The 23,291-nt window shown below is 48.8% G+C and overlaps 1 protein-coding gene across 2 annotated transcripts; it reads right to left on the reverse strand.

Moving 5' to 3' along the window:
* Positions 1–618: 618 nt before the first annotated feature.
* LOC140716086 (uncharacterized) lies at positions 619–23,233 on the reverse strand. 2 transcript variants are annotated; one of them, XM_073028786.1, is made up of 9 exons: positions 23,105–23,233; positions 20,687–20,799; positions 19,790–19,912; positions 19,556–19,586; positions 10,104–10,169; positions 5,886–5,951; positions 5,498–5,555; positions 5,256–5,374; positions 619–2,677 (listed from the first exon to the last, which is right to left on the reverse strand). In XM_073028786.1, exons 1-8 carry the CDS (start codon positions 23,178–23,180, stop codon positions 5,284–5,286), a joined length of 624 nt encoding a protein of 207 aa, XP_072884887.1. In that variant the 5' UTR covers positions 23,181–23,233; the 3' UTR covers positions 619–2,677; positions 5,256–5,283. The 2 variants fall into 2 exon arrangements, with proteins under 2 accessions (XP_072884887.1, XP_072884886.1); XM_073028785.1 differs by having other exon boundaries at positions 619–2,707.
* Between the last annotated feature and the right edge of the window lie 58 nt (positions 23,234–23,291).

Raw genomic sequence — 23,291 nt, forward strand, 5'->3', positions numbered from 1 at the left:
CTGGCTAACAAAATCCCACCTCATCTCCATTCTAAATTGACATCCCTCTACTTTGAAGTGTACCCATTGGTTGTAGACTGCCCACACTATTGGAAACATCCTCTCCACATCCACTCTATCGAGACGTTTCAATATTCGGACTCTACCAGTAAAGAACCATGGAACTTAGTTCTTGTCTCCAGCATTTTAATTAATAACGTAGTTGTCTAAACAGGCCACATACACAACACAAATTTTATTGAAATATTAGATACATAACGTATCCTCTGATATTATTGGTGTGTTCACTTTCATAATTCATCTTCTCCCTCCTTGTGGCTTTTTAGTTGCCTTCTTTTGGGTTTTAAAAGCTTCCCAATCATCGGACTTCCCATCATTTTTGTTTGATTATATGCCCTCTTTTGCTTGTATGTTGGCTTTGACTTCCTTTGTCAGCCACGGTTGTGTCACCTTGCCTTTAGAGTACTTATTCTTCATTGGGATGTATTTACCCTGTGCTTTCAAACAGCAGGATGAATTCTATCATAATATTATGATATCGGTTGATATATTATGATATAGTCCATAGTATCGGTTAGTAGGTTCATAGGTCACACAGATACAATCAGGCGACGCAAGCTTATTCAAAGAAAATTTAATATTGAAGTCTGTACAATCATTAGCCACAGGAAAATAAGGTACAATAAAATTTTGAAAACCCGTCCATAACAAACACTGTCCCCCTTCCAGCTTAAAATCAGGCCACATTTCACAAGTTGGGCTGGAAGGACCTGTGACTGTGCTGTACCTCGAAGTAAAAAGTAATAACTTGCATATGCGGTCCAAACATTATCTACGATCTGAGGGATTGGCTCAGTGGACGGGCTCAGAGGCCTTCCGCAGGTGTTGAATGGGTTCCCTTCCTGGGTGCTGGCTCTGAGCCGAATTCTCCCCACGTTAGAAATATCCACTTACACCGGCAAGTTAATTTCATCATACTCCTGACACTGGCCAGAATGGAACATGAACCATATCCACACATTAATCATACTGGGACACTTTATTAATAATATTTATTATTATTATTATTATTATTATTATTATTATTATTATTATTATTATATTTTAAAATGCACTTTAAAAATATAGATGAGAATTTGGGATAAGGCAGGCTAACCATGGGTCAGGTCACCCACAACCCTGGTAACCTGTGTCTCCAAAGGTTTACTGACATCTCTGAATGTGAAGCCACATCACATCCAGCCTTACCCTAGCCTCCCATTTATACCAATCCTACATAATTTCTGTTCTTTACTGGGGAGGGACAGCACAGGAACAGTCCATTCATCCCATCAAGTCCATTCCAACCCCTTTACACAGATCCTCATTCCGGTTCTTCACGTCAATCAACTGCCTACCCACAGTTTCTACCACCTTGGCCACAGCCCAGAGATGGGGGGCACCTACAGCATCTCATTGGCCCACAGGCACAGCACTGTTTCTGGGTTGGTGGGAGGAAATCAGAGAAGATCCACAGGGAGGATGGGTAGAGTTTCTGAATCTCATGCTCACACACACGCAGAGAGCGCATAGCGGAGGTGGGGATCGGTTTGGGGGTAGCCAGTGGGTAAACACTCTGCCTGAAGGGTTGTCCTTAAAGGGGAGGTGGTGGTAGGGCGGTTAAAAAAAAGAGCCTCCTACCACCCAGGGACAAGCGCCCCTCTCGTTCCCCAAGGCTCCTGTCAGCTCAGGATATGCAAGTCTTCCCAGAGCTGGAAACAGAAGAGAACCCTCCCTTCTCTCACTCCACGTGAGACAGGCACCATAACTCTGACAAACTAACCGCCAAGAGTCTAGAGTGATGCAACCCCGCCAGTCTTTCCTGCTCATCCCTTTATGCATCGGCCCTGTCCCCATCTTGGTGGATGCTCCCTTTCATAAAGTTCACTGCCCTTAATTGCCAACAGGTAAAAAAATGATTTAACATGCATTTGGCTGTTGGTGGGGGGGGGGGGGGGGGGGGGAAGGTGGAAGAAAGGCCATAAGTCTGGAGAAATCCCTGAAGTCATATACTTTGTATCCCTACTCACCTACAGAATCTGGTGAAGGGAGAATTAATCATAAGTAACTTCGGATGTATTAGGAACAAAATTGGAGTGGTCTCCTTGATACAATACAAATTTAAGCATTGCTGTCATGCCCAATAGATTCACTCCATTGGTAATAAGACACAACAACCACATATCTGAAACAGATTATGCAGTACTATTGTGTCATATTTAAATACATGAACTGTAATGCATATTGGATCTATTACACTGTATATCGATCCTTAAACCCAAATATCCTATTCAGTAGAATATTCTGGGATAACATATCTGATAAATACAACATACAAAATACAAAGGCCAAGGAATCCACTCCATTGGACAGAGATACTTATGTAACAAAATAATCTTATATCAGAAATGCTCCTGGTATTTTCTCCGAGACAGATGCCTGGGACATCGATGTCAATGTGGGATCCTGTCATTTTGTGCGCTTCCCCTCCACACTATCTGCGACATGCGTCAACTCCATCCCGAGTCCATCGCGGAAGGGTTTGCCATCACAGAAACAGGCGGCTGACGTTGTGATAGGGAAGTGGGGAAGTAGAGATGATGCTGGTCAAGGACAATGTTGTCGGGTGTTGAGAGTTCTTTGGAAGAAAGATAGAAAGGAGATTGAGCTGCAGAAAGGAATAGTTGATGGTTAGGCAGAGTTAGCAAAAATTTAACACATTTGTCTATTAGTGTAATTAGGAAGGGGAGGGTGGGTCAGGTGACATAGTAAATGTAGTATATTTAGATTTTCAGAATGTGTTCAAAAAATTCCAACATAGGGTAGGGCTCAGAAGGCATATGCCATGCTTCCCTTTATTAGTCAAGACACTGAGTTGAAGAAACAGCAAGTTATATAGCGAGTTAACCATCTCCCAGGTTCGAGGACAGCTTCTACCACTCCTATTGAATGAACCCCTTGTATTTGACCTGGGCCTCAATCTACTTCATTGTTGCCCTGACACCTATTGTCAGAATCAAAATCAGATTTAACATTACTGGCATATGTCGTAAAATTTGTTGTTTTGCTGTAGCAGTAGAATGCAATACATAATAATAAAAACAGCAATTACAATGAGTATACGGAAAAAGAAATCAGTAGTGCCAAAAAAGGATAACATGAGGAAATGTTCAGGGGTTTATTGTCCACTCAAAACTCTAATGGTAGAGGATACCGCTTATCTGAGTCATTGCCTTTTGAAAATGTCCTAGATACTGGGGAGGCTAGTGCCCATGATAGAACTGACAGAGTTTATAACTTTCTGCAGCTTTTTTCAATCCTGCGCAGTGACCCCTCCAGAGCAGACAGTGATGCAACCTGTAAGAAAGCTCTATGTGGTACATCTGTAGAAATTTGCAAGAGTCTTTGGTGACTTACTAACTCCCCTCAAACTCCAAATGAAATATAGCACCAGAGAAAGCACCCTGTCTGGATACATCGCGGTTTGTCAAGCCAAATGCTCTGCCTGTGACCAGACACTACAGAGAGTTGTGCTCACAGTGCAGCACATCACGGAAATCAGCCTCTCTTCCACTGGCTCTGTCGACACTTCCCGTTACCTTAGTGAGGCAGCCAGCATAATCAAAGAGCCCACTTACCCTGAATTCTCGCCTCTCCCTCTCCCATTGGGCAAAAGATACAAAACCCGGAAAGCACGTACCACCATGCTCAAGAACGGATTCTACCCCACTGTTATCAGATTACTCAACAGTCACCTGGATAAACTCCTGACTTCACAATCTACTCCATCGTGGCTCTTGAATCTCACTGTCTGCCTGCACGACACTTTGTCTGAAACAGTAATACTTTATATACCTTCTGTTGTTCCTTTGCCTTGTACTACCTCATTGCACTGTTGTAATGAAATTACCTGTATGGTTGGCGTGCAAATCAAAGATTTTCTCCATACTTTTGTATATCTGATGTTGGAATAATGTTTTTTAATGCTAAGATATTAGTTTGTACTTTTAATGCAAAAACTTTTCACAAAATGTGGTATAGATCGGTATAGATGTTACATAATTTTTCGTTTTCCATTGGGTGAGTATTAGCATATGCATTAATTGGCCTTTTACTTTGTCAGGAATGATTTCGAGCTCATAGGACTAGATGTTTCGATCCTATGATAAACAGCTCTAAACCCAGGTGATAGCATAGAGATCTTGAGGTGGGGCTTGGTGGGTGGCAGATGCTTCCCAGGGGTCATCAGGTGGGCAACCCCCTTCTTAGATGCCTTAGCTTAAGTAAACAGTGCCAGCCTCTGCATATTCTCCATCTTCGTCTTGGCCTCAGTCTGCTCTTTAGTTCACATGCTCTGTATCTGTTCCTTTGTCTGAACTTTAAAATAAACAATCGTAAAACAACGCATTTTCACATTGTGGGACTCCTAAAAAATCACCAGATCCTCCACTGACAACAATAAACTGATCTGCTGATTGACTGTTTACTTACAGTCAGTGGCCGCTTTATTAACTACACCTGTACACCTGCTCATCAACGCAAACATCCAATCTGCCAATCCTGTGGCAGCAACTCAATGCATAAAAGCGTGCAGACATTCAGTTGTTGTTCAGACTAAGCATCAGCGTGGGGGAGGAAATGTGATCTAAGTGAATTTCACCACTGGAGCCAGACGGCATGGTTTGAGTAACTCAGGAACTGCTGTTCTCCTGGGATTTTCACGCACAACAGTCTCTAAAAGTTTACAGAGGATGGTGCAGAAAAAATAAAATATCCAGTGAGTGGCAGATCTGTGGGCAAAAACACCTTGTTAACGAGAGAGGTCAGAGGAGAATGGCCAGACTGGTTCAAACTGACAGGAAGGTGACAGTAGCTTATATGGTGTTGTGCAGAGGAACTTTGAAGTGGATGGGCTACAGCAGTAGAAGAATACAGATTTATCTGCAGTAGCCACTTTATTAGGTACAGGAGCCACATAAAGAAATGATCACTGAGGAAAACTGCTGTTATCGAGAGCCAGACAAGGTGAGGGTGCTGGCAAACAATTAGGAGCCAGTGATCGTTGAGATGGTGGGGTGGGGACGGAGTGGGAGAGGGGCAGCGGGATGGGGGTGAGGGTTAGAGTGACAGTGGGAGGTGGGGAAAGATGCCTAAGCTGGGAGCTGGGTGGGTGGGCAGCAGCAGGGGGATTAGTCTGGTTACTCAGTCTTCCCTACCTGGAACAAGATGTCTCGCCGTCAGTGGCTAAATGACCTCCTGGAGAACAGAGAGTCTCTGTGATCGAGAGGATTCCTCTTGTTGGCAGCAACTTTGCAACCAGGGTTTGATCTTTTCTCTGCGTGGAGAGAGAGGGCATAGAGTCAGTCAGGTGCAAAACATCCGAAGAGCAGACATACCCACGGTGGGGTGGGGGTTGACGAGGGAAGCGTGTGGGAGTAGGAGAGTGGACGGGATTTACCTGATGGCAAAAATCACCAAGACCAGCACGATAAAGATCACGAGTCCCACAGAAATTCCTGCAGGGAACAAAATCAAAATCTATCAGCGGTAGTTCACTCTTTAACAGAGCGGAGGGAGGGAGGTGGCAGAAGTAAGAATGGTGAATAGAGGGAGGGGTGGGGGAAGAGACAGATGCTGGTGTGGGTGGGGGGTGGGAAATTCAAACAGGTGGGAGGGAGCGGAATGGCTGGGGAGTGCTGGAGAAAGAATGACAGCGGGTGAGTGGAGAGTGGAACGACAAGCGGGGAGGGTTAGAGGGATGATGGGAGGAGGGGGTGGGAGGAGTGTGTAGAGGGACTTATACTTGTAAACCAGAACTACGAACAATAATCCAAGTACAGTCTCACCAAGTGTAAAGCGATTTCTTGATGACTTTACGCCCACGTTGGTATTGTTTTTGTGACTTCCTATCCCTGGGAAGAGAAGCAGAGATACGATCGGCAGTGATTTTTCTCCACTGTCCCGGAGCCCTCTTCCAAAGGCACTCTGAGCATCCCTCAGTGGGACAGCCCCATAACCCTCAATGTCCCCAAACATGCCAGACCCGCTGCTTCGGGAGGTTAAGGTTCAGCTTGTCAGCAGTGGACACGGCCTGGTTGTTTGCAGACAAGGCCCACTTTGCCCCCCCCCCCCCCCCAACACCCCCTCAACCTCCAACAGCATCGTTAGGAGTTCTGTGTCAGGAAGGCAGCATCAAGGATCCTCAGCAATGAGGCCATGACATCTTTTCTCTCTGCCACACCAACACCCTTGAATGGAAAATCCTACAGAAAGTAGTGGATACAGTCCAGTCCATCTGCACAGAGCGTTAAGAACATAAGAAATAGGAACAGGAGTAGGCTATCTGGCCCATCGAGCCTGCTCCACCACTCAATAAGAACATGGCTGATCTGGCCACGGACTAATCTCCACCTACCTGCCCTTAATCCCACTGCTATGCAAAGATCTATCCAATCTTGTTTTAAATGTATTTACCGAGGTAGCCTCCACTGCTTCATTGGGCAGAGAATTCCACAGATTCACCACTCTCTGGGAAAACCAGTTCCTCCTTATCTCTGTCTGAAATCTACTCCCCCAAATTTTGAGGCCATGTCCCCTAGTTCTAGTCTCACTTACCAGTGGAAACAACATTATTGCCTCTATCTTATCTATCCCTTTCATAATTTTATATGCTTCTATATTATCTCCCCTCATTCTTCTGTATTCCAGCGAGTCCAGTCCCTGGAGACTCAGTCTCTGCTCAGTCTAATGCCCCTCTGGTGAACCTCCTCCATATGGTCTCCAAAGCCAATATATCCTTCCTCAAGTAAGGAGACGAGAACCGCACGCAGTACTCCAGGTGCGGCCTCGCCAGTACCCTGTACAGTTGCAGTATAACCTTCCTGCTCTTAAATTCAATTCCTCTAACAGTGAAGACCAACATTTCATTTGCCTTCTTGAGAGCCTGCTGCACCTGAACACCAACCTTTTGTGATTCATGCACAAGCACTGCCAAATCCCTCTGCACGGCAGCATGCTACATTTTTTTAAACATTTAAATAATAACCTGCTCTTTCATTTTTCCTCCCAAAGTGGATGACCTCGCATTTACCAACATTGTACTCCATCTGCCAGACCCTTGCCCACTCACTTAATCTCTCTGCAGATTCACCGTATCTTTGCACAATTTGCTTTTCCACTCAAATTAGCATCATCAGCAAACTTAGATACACTACACTCAGTCCCCTCTTCCAGATCGTGAGTGAATGTATATCATTAACAATTGCAGGCCCAGAACCGAACACTGTGGCACACTGCTCACCACTGATTACCAACCAGAGTAACGCCCATATATCCCAACTCTCAGTTTTCTATTAGACAACCAGTCCTCTATCCATGCTAATACCTCACCTCCAACTCTATGCATCCTTATCTTACGGTTAAGTCTTTTATGTGGCACCTCATCAAACGCCTTATGGAAATCCAAGTAAAATAACACTCACCTGTTCCCCTCTGTCCACCACTTCCTCAGCACTACCTACTCCTCCGCCCATCATATCATCCATAAACTTTTCCACAAAGCCATCAATTCCATTATCCAAATAACTGACAAACAATGTGAAGAGTAACAGTCCCAATACTGACCCCTGAGGAACACCACTAGTCACTGGTAGACAACCAGAAAAGGCCCATTTATTCCCAATCACTGACTCCTTCCTGCCTGTTGGCTATTCCCATGCCAGTATCTTTCCCGTACTACCACAGGATTTTATCTTGTTAAACAGCTTCATGTGTGGCACCTTATCAAATGCCTTCGGAAGATCCAAGTAAATGACAGCCACTGCCTCTCCTTTGTCCACCCTGCTTGTACTTCATCAAAGAATTATACACAAATTATTTGTGTTGCTACTGTGATTGTCATAGAGAAGCACAGCACAGAAACAGGCCCTTCAGCCCATCTAGTCCATGCTGAGTATTTAAACTGCCTACCCCCATCAACCTGCACCGGGACCATAGCCCTCCATACCCTCCTCCCCCCATCCATGTACCTATTCAAACTTCTCTTAAATGTTGAAATCGAGCTCGCATGCACCACTTGTGCTGGCAGCTCTTTCCACACAGTCACAACCCTCTGAGTGAAGAGGTTTCCCCTCAAATTCCCCTTAAACTTTTCACCTTTCACCCTTAACCCATGACCTCTGGCTGCAGTTCACCCAACGTCAGTGGAAAAAGTTTGCTGGCATTTACCCTATCTGTAATTTCATATACCTCTATCAAATCTCCTCTCAATCTTCTACATTCTGGGGAATAAAGCTGTAACCTGTTCAGTCTTCCCATGGATCTCAGGTCCCCCAGACCTGGCAATATCGTTGTAAATTTTCTCTTTCATTATTCCAGTATCTCACTATTCTTGTGCTCAGGGCAATGAACTGCACTTGACTTTCAAGCATTTTTCCTCTCACTTTAGACCTATGCCCTCTGGATTCAGACTCTCCTGTCCAAGGGAAAAGACATTTCTACAACCCTCAATGTCCCCAAAGACCAGGCCACCCACCTCGTCATGGCCTGAAGAAGCAATGTGCCTGCTAATTTCTCGAGTGGGTGTATGGTTAAGGGAGTTTACCGGTGGAAAGGAAGGAGATGAGTGAGAGTGAGAGAGAAAGAGTAATAGAGGGGGCAGAGAGTGTGGGGATAGAGAGATATGGGAGAGAAAGGTCGGGGGAGATAGACATAGGGTAAGAGAGACAGGGAAGAGAGAGGATGGGGAAAGAGATACAGTGGGAACAGAGAAAGAGTGGGAAAATAGAGAAAGGGATGGGGAGAGAGAATAGGGGAGAGCGAGAGAGAGAGAGGGAGAAAAAGAGAGATGGGAGATGGAGAGAGGGTGGGGAGGGAAGACAGAGAGGTGGCAGAAAGTGGGGGAACAGGGAGTGGAAAGAGGGGGGTGTGGGGGAGAGATACGGGAGAGACAGATGGGGTGAGAGGTAGAGGCAGACAAGTATGGGGAGAGAGATAGAGAAGATAGGGAAGAGAGAGATATAGGACAGAGAGGGTAGAGAGAGAGACAGGGTGGGGAGAGAGGGAAAGAAAGGGAAGAGAGAGATAGGGGTCAGGGAGAGTGGGGGTGTGGGAGAAGGACAGCAAGAGAGAGGGAGGGACAGAGAGGGGGTGGGGGAGAGAGGACAGAGAGGTGGGAGAAAGTCATGGTAGAGAAGGAGAGGAAAGAAAGCGTGGGGATAGGGAGTGTGAGCAGTGGAGAGTGAGAGGAGAGAGAGGGAGAGCATGTGGGGGAAGAATGCGTGTGGGGAGAGAGGGTGTGAGAGAGGGGGAGAGGAATGGGTAACAGAAAGGAGAGGGGGGGAGATGGGGAAGGTGGGCAGAGGGAGAGAGAAAGAATCCATAGAGAGAAAGAGATGGGTGGAAAGTGAGGAAGAGAGAGTGTGTAGAGAGAAGGGGAGAGGCAGGGCGAAAGAGGGAGAGAGAGGGGTGGAGGGAGGGGCGGAGACATGGGGGGTTATGGTGGAGAGAGATGGGAGAGAGAGTGTGGGGAGAGAGGAGTGAGGAGAGAGCAAGAGGGGAGAGAGATGAGCAAAGAGATAAATGGGGAGACGGAGAGTTGGGGGAGAGTGAGGGAGTGAGTTAGGGTGGGAGGTAGAGGTGAGAGAGAGGAGATGGAGGACAGCGAGGGTGGGGGATAAAGTTGTAAGCTATTCAGTCTTTCCACGGATTCCAGGTCCTCCAGACCTGGCAACATCGTTGTATCTCACCAGACTTGTGTTCAGGGCAATGGACTGCACTTGACTTTCAAATTTTTCCCCTCTCGCCTTAAAACAATGCCATCTAGTTTTAGACTCTCTGTCCTGGGGAAAAGACTGTAACCATTCACTTCATCGATGCCCGTCAATGCTATAAACATCGACAAGATCACTGCTCAGCCTCAGTCCTATCGAGTCTTCCCTTGTATCTCAATTCCTCACAGTTCCAGCAACATCATTTCTGCCACCCATTCCCCTCTCCAGCTTATTGAAATCCCTCCTGTGTGTGGATACCCAGAACTACACACCATAATCCAAATGCAGTCTCACCGTCTGTAATATGACCTCCAGAGTCCTTTATCTCCTCGTCAGTATTGTTCATATGATTTTCTATCCCTGTGGAGAGGAGCAGAGATCCGATTGTCAGTGAGGTCTCTTGGCCGTCCCGGGGCCCTCCTCCATCGTCAGTCTGACCATCCCTCAATGAGACATTTCCACAACCCTCAATGTCCCCAAAGACCAGGCCACCCACCTCGTCTCTGGCCTGAAGAAGCAATATGCCTGCTAATTTCTCAAGGGGGGGTGGTTAAGGGAGTTTAGGGGTGGAAAGGAAAGGGATGAGTGAGAGTGAGAGAGAGAGAGAAAGACAGGGGGGAAGAGTGTGACAAGAGAGAGGGTGTGGAGGGACAGAGATACGGGAGACAAAGGCAAGGTGAGAGAGATAGGGAAGAAAAAGGATGGGGAGAGAGATACAGTGGGAACAGAAAGAAAGGGTGGGAAGATAGAGAGATGGGGAGAGTGAGAAAGAGACAGAGAGATGGGGGTGAAAAAGAGAGAGAGAGATGGGGAGAGATGTACAAAGAGAGGCTGGGGAGGGGGAGAGAGAGTGAGGAGGGAGAAAGAGGGGGAAGAGGAAGTGGAAAGAGAGGGTGTGTGGGGGAGAGGTACAGAAGAGACAGATGGGGAGAGCGAAGTAAGGGGGACAGGTATGGGGAGAGAGAGATAGGGAAGGGGAGAACAAGGCCAGAGAGAGGAAGGGGATGAGTGAGAGCAAGAGAGAGAGGGTGTGGGGAGACAGATATATGGGAGAGAGAGGTAGGGGAAGAGAGAGTTAGGGAAGAGAGAGGGTGGGGGAGATATATGGTGGGAACAGAGAGACAGGTTGGGAAGACAGAGAAAGGGATGGGGAGACAGAAAAGGGGAGACCGAGAGAGAGAAAAAGAGAGGAGAGAGGGAGGTGAGATAGGGAGAGATCTCGGGGAGTGAGAGAGGTGAGAGGGAGGAGAGAGGGAGAGCGATGGTGGGGAGGGAGTGGGTGGGATTGGGGGGAGAGACGGAGGAGAGAGATCTGTGATAGAGAGATAGCGGGATAGAATGAGGGGAGACAGATGTGGGGGAGAGAAGGATAGTAGGACAGAGAGAGGAGAAAGTCTGGAAAGAGAGAAGATGGAGGAAGAGGATTGGTGAAGAGAGTGAGTGGGGTGAGGGAGAGCATGGAAGAGAGAGGAAGGGTGCCGAAAGAGAAAGGATGGGGGAGAGATAGTGGGGGAGAGTGAGAGGGAGAGAGTTTTGATAGAGGAAGAAGAGTGGTACGAGAGAAAGAGTGGGAGAGGGGGAAAGGGAAAGAGAGACAGAGGAGAGTGTAAGAGAGAGTGAGACGGAAGGGGAGAGACAGGGAAAGAGGGGGTGGGAGAGTGATAGGGGAGGGGAGTGAGAGGGGGAAGAAAGATAGAAGGTGCAGAGAGAAGTGTGGGTTGGGGGAGTGGGGCGTTGGAGAGAGAAGGTAGGGAAGAGAGGAGTGAGACAGTAAGGCAAGGGGAGAGGGTGGGAAGAGAGTGTGTGGGGAGAGGGGTGGGAGAGATATGCAAAGAGACAGGGTGGGGGAGGGGGAGAGAGAAAAGGGAGAGAGATACAGAATGGATAGGAAGAGAGGGAGGGGAGAGGGGGATCGAGGGTTGAGAGAGGGGGAGATAGAAGGCGGAGAGAGATAGATGGGAAGAGGGTGAGAGAGAGATGGGGATGGAGGAACAAGAGAGGGGTGGGGAAGAGGAGAGAAAGAGAGGTTGGGTGAGAGATGGAATGAGGGACAGTGTGAGAGAGAGGATATGGGAGGTAGAGGGTGGGGAAGACGGGGTAGTGGGAGATGGGGTGGGGTCGGAATCAGGGGGTTGGGAGGGGGAGGGACGGTTGATGGAGAGAGTGGGTTGAGAGAATGTGTAGGGAGAGATGGGGCAGAGAGAGTGTGGGAGAGAGATGAGGAGTTACAAAAAAGGGAGGGAAGATATCGGGGAGAGGGAGAGGAGGGTAGAAAGAGGGGAGGGGAGAGAGGGGGAGAGAGGGTGGAGAGTGCAGTGAGGACAGATGGAGAGGGAGGAAAGGGGGAGAGAGAAGGGAGGAGAGAAAGGGGAGAGGGAAGGGGAGAGAAAGGGGAGAGGGAAGGGGAGAGAAAGGGGAGAGGGAAGGGGAGAGAAAGGGAGAGGGAAGGGGAGAGAAAGGGGAGAGAGGGAAGGGGAGAGAAAGGGGAGAGAGGGAAGGGGAGAGAAAGGGGAGAGAGGGAAGGGGAGAGAAAGGGGAGAGAGGGAAGGGGAGAGAAGGGGGTAAGAGAAGGGAGAAGGTGGGGGAGAGCGAGATGGGTCGAGGGGTGAGAAAGAGATGGAGAGAGAGGGGAAGAGTGGGTGGAATGAGGGAGGGGAGGGAGAGAGATATGGAGACAGAGAGGGGAGGGTGAGAAGAGGGTAGACGGAGAATGAAAGAGTTTGCGGAGAGAGATATGAGGAGAGGGGGAGAGAGAGTGGGGAGAGATGGGTGGGAGAGACGAGAGAGATAGATGAGGTTGAACAAGATGGGGATAGAGAGAGTGGGGAGAGAAGAGAGGTTGAGTGAGAGATGGAGCAAGGGATGGTGTGTGAGAGAGGGTATGGGAGGCAGAGAATGGGGAGGGAGAGGGTAGCAGGAGGGTGGGGTCAGAATCAGGGTGTGAGAGATGGTTGATGGAGAGAGTGGGGTGAGAGTGTGTGGGAGAGGGAGGGTGCAGAGAGAGAGTGTAGGGATAAAGTAGTGGGAGAGAAATGGGGAAAGTTAGAAAAGGGAGGGGGAGATATAGGGTTAGAGAGAGAGGGGGGAGAGCACCAGCGGAAGGGGGAGATGGATGGGGAGAGTGTGTGGGGAAGAGAGAGTGGAGGAAGAGGGAGAGAGGGAGGGGGAGGGGGAGATGGATGGGGAGAGAGTGTGGGGGAAGAGTGAGAGGGGGAGGGGAGAGGGTAGAGAAGGGGTGGTAGAGAGGTGGGAGAGAGGAGTGGGGGAAATGGGGAGGGGTGAGGGGTAGGGAGATGGGTTAGGGGAGAGAGAAGGAAGAGAGAGAGATGGGGAGACAGAGAGAGGGTGAGCAAGAGATGGGGGCTGGGTGAACAAGAGACGGGTGGGGAGAGGAGAGAGAGAAGTTGGGTGAGAGATGGAGCAAGGGACAGGGTGTGAGAGAGGGTAGGGGAGGTAGAGGGTGAGTAAAGAATGTTGAGAGATGGGGAGAGACAGAAAAGGGATGGGGAGAGAGGTTGGGTGAGATGGAGCGAGCGACAGGGTGTGAGAGAGGGTAGGGGAGGTAGAGGGTGAGTAAAGAGGGTTGAGAGATGGGGAGAGACAGAAAAGGGTTGGGGAGAGATGGGGGTGAGGAAGAGGGGGAGGGGAGAGAGGTTGGGTGAGAGATGGAGCGAGGGACAGGGTGTGAGAGAGGGTAGGGGAGTTAGAGGGTGAGTAAAGAGGGTTGAGAGATGGGGAGAGACAGAAAGGGGATGGGGAGAGATGGGGGTGAGGAAGAGGGGGAGGGGAGAGAGGTTGGGTGAGAGATGGAGCGAGGGACAGGGTGTGAGAGAGGGTAGGGGAGGTAGAGGGTGGGGAAAGAGAGGGCAGCAGGAGAGAGGATGGGGTAAGAATCGGGGGTGGGAGGGAGAGAGACTGTTGATGGAGAGAGTGCAGTGAAGGAGCATGTGGGGACAGGGAGGGTGCAGAGAGAAAGTGGTGGGAGAGAGATAGGGAGAGACAGAAAATGGAGGTGGGGAGAGGGGGGAGAGAGATAGAAGGTGCAGAGAGAAGTGTGGGTTGGGGGAGTGGGGTGTTGGAGAGAGAAGAGAGAAGAGAGGAGTGAGACAGTAAGGCAAGGGGAGAGGGGTGGGAGAGAGATGCAAAGAGACAGGGTGGAGACAGAGATGGGGATAGAGCTGGGGGAGTGGGAGAGAGGAGGGGGAGAGAGAAAGGGGAGACAGAGGTGAGGGTGAGGTAGGGAGGAGAGAGTAGTGACGGTGGGGAGAGAGGGGTGGGAGAGAGATGGGGAGAGAGAGAAAAGGGAGAGAGATACAGAATGGATAGGAAGAGAGGGAGGGGAGAGGGGGATAGAGGGTTGAGAGGGGAGAGGGGGAGATAGAAGGCGGAGAGAGATAGATGGGAAGAGGGTGAGAGAGAGATGGGGGATGGAGGAACAAGAGAGGGGTGGGGAAGAGGAGAGAAAGAGAGGTTGGGTGAGAGATGGAACGAGGGACAGTATGAGAGAGAGGATATGGGAGGAAGAGGGTGGGGAAGACGGGGCAGTGGGAGATGGGGTGGGGTCAGAATCAGGGGGTTGAGAGGGGGAGGGACGGTTGATGGAGAGAGTGGGTTGAGAGAATGTGTAGGGAGAGAGGGGGCAGAGAGAGTGTGGGAGAGAGATGAGGAGTTACAAAAAAGGGAGGGAAGATATAGGGGAGAGGGAGAGGAGGGTAGAAAGAGGGGAGGGGAGAGAGGGGGAGAGAGAGGGAGGAGTGCAGTGAGGACAGATGGGGAGGGAGGGAAGGGGGAGAGAAAGGGGAGAGAGGGAAGGGGGAGAGCGAGATGGGGCGAGGGGTGAGAAAGAGATGGAGAGAGAGGGGGAGAGTGGGTGGAATGAGGGAGGAGAGGGAGAGAGATATGGAGACAGAGAGGGGAGGGTGAGAAGAGGGTAGACGGAGAATGAAAGAGTTTGCGGAGAGAGATATGAGGAGAGGGGGAGAGAGAGTGGGGAGAGATGGGTGGGAGAGACGAGAGAGATAGATGAGGTTGAACAAGATGGGGATAGAGAGAGTGGGGAGAGAGGAGAGGTTGGGTGAGAGATGGAGCAAGGGATGGTGTGTGAGAGAGGGTATGGGAGGCAGAGAATGGGGAGGGAGAGGGTAGCAGGAGGGTGGGGTCAGAATCAGGGTGTGAGAGATGGTTGATGGAGAGATTGGGGTGAGAGTGTGTGGGAGAGGGAGGGTGCAGAGAGAGAGTGTAGGGATAAAGTAGTGGGAGAGAAATGGGGAAAGTTAGAAAAGGGAGGGGGAGATATAGGGTTAGAGAGAGAGGGGGGAGAGCACCGGCGGAAGGGGGAGATGGACGGGGAGAGAGTGTGGGGAAGAGAGTGGAGGAAGAGGGAGAGAGGGAGGGGAAGAGCGTAGAGAAGGGGTGGTAGAGAGGTGGGAGAGAGGAGTGGGGGAAATGGGGAGGGGTGAGGGGTAGGGAGATGGGTTAGGGGAGAGAGAAGGAAGAGAGAGAGATGGGGAGACAGAGAGGGTGAGCAAGAGATGGGGGCTGGGTGAACAAGAGGGGTGGGGAGAGGAGAGAGAGAGAAGTTGGGTGAGAGATGGAGCAAGGTATTAATGTTGTTAAAATGTATGTTCTCCCCAAATTTTTATACTTATTTCAATCTATCCCAATTTTTATTCCTAAATCTTTTTTTGATTCCTTAGACTCTATTATTTTGTCATATCTGTGGCAGAATAAGCGCTCTAGAATTAATAAAATCCACCTCCAAAAATCTAAAAAAGAGGGTGGCATGGCTTTACCTAACTTTCGCTTATATTACTGGGCAGCTAATATACATTGTGCTGCCTTCTGGTCTTTCTTCCACGGTCAACCCGAGTGCCCTAACTGGGTGGCAATGGAGTTGAGCTCCACTAAAGAATTATCTATATCTGCACTTCTTGGCTCTGCACTCCCTAGCAGTCTGCCCAGATCAATAGCTAATCCTCTTGTTAGACACACTTTGCGTATATGGGCTCAGTTCAGGAAATGCTATGGTTTCCAGGGGTTTTCCGTTTCTAGCCCTGTCGCACATAATCACCTTTTTTTACCTACTACGTACGATTCAGCATTCCATGTTTGGTACAGGAAGGGCATTAGACATTTTGAAGATCTCTTCATTGATAATCACTTCGCTTCTTTTCAGCAGCTCTCCGTTAAGTTCAACCTGCCTAACGCTCACTTTTTCAGATATCTCCAAATCCGACACTTTACTGCTCCTTTAATTCCTAACTTTCCTGAAATGCCTGCAAAAAATGCTATGGACCTATTTCTTTCCATTAATCCACTAGGTAAAGGTTTAATATCAATTATCCGAGATAAACTAGCAGCCTTATGACGGGCCCCTGTGGATAAAATTAAAATGGCCTGGGAGCAGGATTTAAATATCTCCTTATCCGAGGAGAGCTGGGACTCAGTTCTCAAATCGGTTAACTCAACCTCCCTTTGTGCTCGCCATTGCCTCTTACAGTTTAAGATTGTTCATAGAGCCCATATGTCTAAATCTAAACTATCTCGATTCTACATTAGTCCGCTCTGTGATAAATGCAAGAGGGGCGTGGCCTCTCTCATCCATATGTACTGGTTCTGTCCTAGCTTGGAGAAATTCTGGAAAGATGTCTTCACTACATTATCGGGTATTCTGAACCAGCACCTAGAACCTAACCCCTTAATTGCTCTGTTCAGTTTTTGGGGCGAGACAGATTTATGTCTGGGTCCGACCAAATGCCGAATACTATCCTTTGCCTCTCTCCTGGCGAGACGCTTGATCCTCCTTAGATGGAGAGATGTTGCCCCGCCCACTCATGCGCAATGGCTTAACGACATTATGGCCTGCTTGGACCTCGAAAAAATTCATTATTCAGTTCTTAATTCGGATCTAAAGTTCCATAAGGTCTGGGGACCTTTTAACGAGTACTTTCATAACCTTCCTCTTGACTAGGGTTTTTTTTTTCTTTTTTTTCTTCTTTTCGGTCCCTTGCTTTCAGCTCCCTTTTTTTTCTGGTAGTAGGCATTATTATCCTCTGTTACTAAGTGTATTCACAGTCTGGGAGTTTGACTGTCCGGACTTATACTCTTTATACTGTGTGGTGGTTGGTCTGGAGTTGTTGTTGTTTTTTTCTTGTGTTGTGGGGCTTGGGGAGGACACTAAGCTCACTTGTCTTTAATTTAGGTGCTTTTTTGTTAAATTCTCTTCCTTTGTAGCATATTGTTATTGTATGCTTAATCTTGCACTGTATTAATGCTCCTCATTGGGATTTGGGGTTTTTAATTTTGTAAAATGTTTTGAAAAACTAATAAAAAAAAAAAAATTTTTAAAAGAGATGGAGCAAGGGACAGGGTGTGAGAGAGGGTAGGGGAGGTAGAGGGTGGGGAAAGAGAGGGCAGCAGGAGAGAGGATGGGGTAAGAATCGGGGGTGGGAGGGAGAGAGACTGTTGATGGAGAGAGTGCGGTGAAGGAGCATGTGGGGACAGGGAGGGTGAAGAGAGAAAGTGGTGGGAGAGAGATAGGAAGAGACAGAAAATGGAGGTGGAGAGAGGTGGGGAGAGAGGGGGGGAGTGAGGGGCGAGAGAATCAGGGAGAGAAAGGGGATGAGAGGCAGGACAGAGAGGGATAAAATGGGAAGGGAAGTGAGGGTGTGGACAGAGGCTTGTGAGATAAGAGGGTGGGGCAGAGACATGGGAGAGAGAGAGAGGGAGAATGTTGGTGGAGAGAGAGTGTGGGGAGAGTGTCGGTGGGGGAGAGATGGGGAGAGAGAGGGTGGAGTGAGAGATGGGGAGAGATCAGGAGAGAGGGCGGAGAGTGGGAGTGGTAGAGGGTGGTGGGAGAGAGGGTGGGGTCAGATGGGGGAAGTGAGGGTTGGTGGGAGACAGAGGGGTGAGAGAGGGTGGGGAGAGAGCAGATGCAGAGAGAAAAGGTGGGACAAGAGAGAGGTGGGGAGAGAGTGGTGGGAGAGAGGGAAAGGGAAGAGAGATTGTGGAGAAGGAGGGGGAAGAGTGGAGTAGAGAGAGAGGAGAGAAAGGGACAGAGATGTGGAGGCAGAGAGTTGAGAGTGAGCTAAGGGGAGAGAGTTAATGATAGAAGTTGGGGAGAAGCAGGGGAGAGTGTTATGGGGAGAGGGTGGAGGATTGAGGGTGGGGAGAGAGATGGGGAGGGGAAGAAGAGAGGGTTGAAGGGGAGAGGGGAGAGAGAGGGGTGGGTGAGGGGAGGAGAGGTATGGAGAGACAGGGAGGGAGAGAGTGGGGAGGGAGACAGACTGAGGAGAGTGTGTGGTCAGAGGCAGGAGAGAAGGATAGAGAGTGGGAGAGAGAGGGTGGGGAGAGGAGGGGAGAGAGGGGTGGGTGAGACGGTGGAGGCAGAGAGAGGGGGGTAGGGAGTGGGGTTGGAGAGACAGGGTGGCAATAGAGAAGGTGCAGAGAGGGGAGGAGGTAGAGAGAGGGGGAGAGAGCAGAGGGTGGGTGGGGAGAGATGTTGTGGAGGAGGGAGAAAGGGTGCGGGGGTGACAGCGCAGTGAGGGGGAGAGGAGAAGAGAAAGAGGGATAGAGGGGGAGGGGGAGAGGACAGGGACAGGGTGGTGGGAGAGATGGTGAAGAGAGTGGGGTTGGAGATATTGGGTTGAAGAGAGACAGAGGGGAGGGAGGGGTGAGGGTGGAGGAAGAGGGGAGAGAGCAGGGGAGTGAGAGAGGGGTAGAGATGGGGAGGCAGAGAATTGAGAGTGAGCAAGGGAAAGGGTTAATGAGAGGTTGGGGGTGGAGAACAGGATGGGGAGGGGAGAGAGAAAAGGAGATAGAGAGGGTGGGGAGAGAGATGGGGAGGGGAGAGAGAGCAGACAGGTGGGGTGGAAAGGGTGAGTGAGGGTTGGGGAGAGAGGGAAGTAGAGAGTGAGGGATAGAGAGGGGTGGATAGAGAGAGGGACTGGGGGAGTATGGGGTAAGAGGCAGGAGAAAGGGATAGAGAGTGGGAGAGAGGAAGGGTGGGAAGAGAGGGAGGGGAGAGAGAGAGTGGTGGGATTGACAGCGGAGGGAGAGTGAGAGGGAGAGAGTGGGTTGAAGAGAGGGTGGGGAGAGAGAAGGTGTGGAAAGTGGGGGAGAGGAGGGAGAGATGGTGGGAGAGAGAGTGGAGAGTGGGTAGAGAGAGACATTCTGGAGAGATGGGGAAGAGAGGAGAACCAGGGCGAAAGAGGAGGAGGAATGAGAGGGGACGGGTTAGAGAGGCGGGGGGAGAGGGGGGAGGGGGGAAAAGAGAGAGGTGGGGAGAGAGATCAGCCACGCTCTTATTGAATGGCTGAGCAGGTTCCACAGACCCGATGGCTACTCCTGCTCCTATTTCTTATGTTTTTATATTCTTAGGGAATGGAGAGAGAGAGGGAGATGGGGAGAGAGAGAGTGTGTGAGGATGGTTTCAGGAAGGAGAATTGATGGGGACAAAGAGAGGGAGATGAGAGTGAGTGATGAGGGAAGTGACCAGGTGAAAGTGGGTGAGGGTGTGGTGAAGAGCGAGGGTGTCGGGGGATTGTGGAGGAAGGAGAGGGTATAGAGTGAGGAGGAGTAGGAGAAGGCATCAATGGAAAGCGGATGAGAAGAGTGCGAGGGGACGGGACTTTGAGTGGGGAAACAAAGGAGCACTAGCAAAGGAAGGGTAATAGGCAGAGTTGGGGAGTGGGGCATTGAGGGAGTTCAGGTCTAAGGTGACTACTACACTGGAAGATGAGACTCACCATTTATTATTATACGTTTCTCCACGTTACCCTGTAAGAAAAGAGATACGAGGGTTGATAAACTCACCACACAACTGGTCATCAAGGAACGAGGGTGATAAGGGGTTCATGCGAGGGAAGCCATGCGAAGGGTGTGGGACAGTGAGGGTGGGGAATGGGAACAGATACTGGGGGAGAGAAGTAACTGACATTAAAAGGAGGGCTCAGGAGAGGTGGCGGGGAGACAATACACACCGATTTTATGCTCGGTTCACATATGTATTCAATGGTATGGCAGCCACGGATTGTGAAGTTCTTGTCTGGCGTAAAGTTAGTTATTGGTAGAGAAAAGTTATTTTGGACAATAACTGGTTTGTTCTGTGATGGAGAGGGAGACAGAGAAAACAGTCGTTAAGAAAACAAGCTCTGCTCACTTGCCCTGTCACCACCCCCCCTCCCAAAATCCCCTTTCCTTCCCAGGTCTAGCAGGGTCCAGTACGGAGCACAAAGGGGCCATGCTGGCTTATGTTACCCATCTACGTCAATCCCGTTCACTCACATCAGGACCACTTTCAAATTTAACTGCCCCTAATGCCTCTTAAATGTAGTAATTATATCTGAAACTACCACCTCCTCTGGCCGTCATCCAAAATATAAACCACAGCCTGTATTAAAAGAAAAACCTACCCATTGGATCTCCTTAAATCTCTTTCATCTCAACATGCCCTCCCCTTAATGATACCCTCCAGGAAAAACTCTTTGACCGTCTGCCCTGTCTTCTGAAATTTAGGATTGGGAAGTTATGTACAAGTAATACAAGATGCTGTTGAGCCACAATTTGGATTAGTGCGCCCAATCTGAGCACCATGTTGGAGGAAAGATGTTATTAAATTAGGAAGAGTCCAGGGAGGATTTACCAGGGCGTGCCTGGAGTTGGGAGCTTGAATTATAAGAATCGGTTGCATACATAAGAACATGTTTAAGTCTTTAAATCATTGGCAAAATTGGCCATACACCCATCAGGCATCCTTCGATCATTATCACCACTCCCGTTACCCCACAACACAAAGCCATTCACACCAACGTCCCGTTAACTCAACACTGTCTCTCATCACAGGATGGTAAGGAACGGGTCTCGACAAGGACACTTACATTAATTGTGGCCATCAGAATATCACATGACAGATTATATGCAGATAAGTTTACCACCATTTCCGATGATGGACTACACCGATATGTTGTATTTAATATTTCTACATATTCCCCTGTAAAATAAACAGACACACAAGTGTATGATAAGATGGGATTCTTGGCCTCACACCCTACCTCGTTATGATCTTGCACTTTCTCAGTACTTTTTACACTTGTTATTGTTTTAGCTTGTCCTGCCACAATGTACTGTGATCTGATCTGACTGACCAGTGCCCAAGACAAGATTTTCACTATACATGTGACAGTACAGAAACAATTTCTGATGCTGTTCAAAATTCAAAGTAAATTTACTATCAAAGTACACATGTCACCATACCCAACCATTCATTATCTTATGGACATCCTTAATAAATCCATAATAATAATAACAATCTAAATAGAATCAATGAAAGGCCACACCAACTGGGCATTCGACCAGTGGGTAAAAGACACCAAACTATGTAATTACAAAAAAAGTAAATATAAATAAATAAGCAATTAACTATCAAGAACATGAGATGAAGAGTCCTTGAAAGTGAGTCCAGAGATTGTGGGAACATTTCAATGATGGGGCAAATGACGTTGAAGAAATTGATTCAAAAGCCTGATGATTGAGGGGTAATAACTGTTCCTGGTGCTGGTAGTGTGAGTCCTGAGGCTCCTGTACCTCCCTCCTGATGGGAGGAGTGAGTTTGTCCTGGGTGATTGGGATCCCTGATGATGGGTGCTGCTATCCGGGAACAACACTATGTGTAGGTGTGCTCAATGACTTTACCCAGAAGAACATAAAACCATAAGATATAGGACCAGAATTTGGCCATTTATTTACTCCATCGGGCTTGAGTCAACATTTTTGTTATGGCTGATCTATTTCCCTCTCAGGCCCAATCTCCTGCCTTCTCCCCGTATCTCTTCGGGCCCTGATGAATCAAGAATCAATCTGCCTTGAATATCTGTAAAGACATGACTCCACAGCCACCTGTGGCAACAAATTCCACAGACGGACTGAGCCGTATTCACAACTTTTTGTGGGATTTTCCATTCAAAGGAATTGGTGTTTCCATACCATGCTGTGATTGCAGCGAGGTATACAAGAACATTCCAGATTCCACCTACTCTCTGGATAAAGAGGTTTCACCTCAGAATCCCCATTGAGGTGAGGGGAGAGAGGGAAGCAAAGGGGAGGGAAGGGAAGGTGATATTAGGGTGAGGGGACAGAGGGGGAGTGGGAGAGAGGGAAGTGAGAGAGGTTAGATGGGTGGAGGGGAATGAGGGAATAGGAAGAGGGTAGGGAGAGAGGGAAGTGAGGGAGGTGAGGGGGAAATCGAGAGAGGGCAGTGAAGGAGGGGTAGAGTGGGAAGCGAGGGAGTGTAGATGGGGAGAGAGGGCAGCTAGGGAGGGAAGAGGGTGGAGTGGTGTAATGGAGTGAGGTGGGGGAGGTACAGAGGAACACACATAAAATTCTGGAAAAACTCAACAGGTCAGGCAATGGAAATGAGTTGTTGCTGAAGGAATCGGAGGCAACCAAGGCAGGTGGCATTCGTTGGCTCCTGAACACTACCTCTATGTTTTTATAAATCTTATACAGATATTATTTTTAACATACGGATTTTGATGTACATATATTTATATATATTTTATGTTTTGTGGATATATATACAAATGTAAATATTTAATATACATTATATCTATTATGTGTGTTTTATGTATATATTGCTCTTAATATATTTTATATCCATTTAGATTTTTAATTTATTTGTATATATGTATATTGTTTATATACCTATATATATTACATGTTTTATTTATGTGTATGTGTGTATATATACATCTATATCTTTTGCGTGCGTGTGTGAGTGAGTGAGTGGGAGGGTAGATGGGGGAGAGAGGTGAGGAAGAGAAGAGGGGGAGGGGAGAGATGCAAGTCAGGGAGGGTAGATGGGGTTAAAATAGAGAAGCAACGGAGGGGAGAGGATAGAGTAGTGTGTTGGAGCGAGGGACGGAGATTCGGAGGAACACACACAAACTTCTGGAGGAAATCAACAGATCAGGCATTGGAAATCAATGGACGTTTCGGGCCGTCTCTACAACCTATGGCTTCGGAGGCGGCCGGGACAGGTCGCGTTCGCTGCCTCTCCCGCCGCCGGGTAGTGGTGGGCGGGAACCGATCCTTCATACAAAGCCCGAAACCCTCGTCTCCTCTCCTTCCCTCACCGGCCCACCAGCTGATATCCCAATACGAGCCTCTCTCCCCAGCCACATTCTCCACCTCGGGATCCCTCCCAAGCAGAGCCGAAAGCCGGGGCGGGTGGAGGGTGAGGATCGGGTATTTGGAAGGAAAGGGTCCTGGTTCAGCTCTCACCGACGGCAGCTCCTCACCTTTGACTGGCACCTCCGTGGAGCGACCGATCAACATTATTAGTAATATCGCAGAGCTCTTCCGAGGGAGATCCATATTGTATGACTGAATTGATGATGCAAGATTGTAATGCTTTAACTCGCTTGATCCAGCACTGACTTGAAAAAACTGGTTGATCAGTGTGATGTAAGATTATGACGTCTTATA

Source organism: Hemitrygon akajei, chromosome 24, assembly GCF_048418815.1.
Source record: "Hemitrygon akajei chromosome 24, sHemAka1.3, whole genome shotgun sequence".
Lineage (NCBI taxonomy): Eukaryota > Metazoa > Chordata > Chondrichthyes > Myliobatiformes > Dasyatidae > Hemitrygon > Hemitrygon akajei.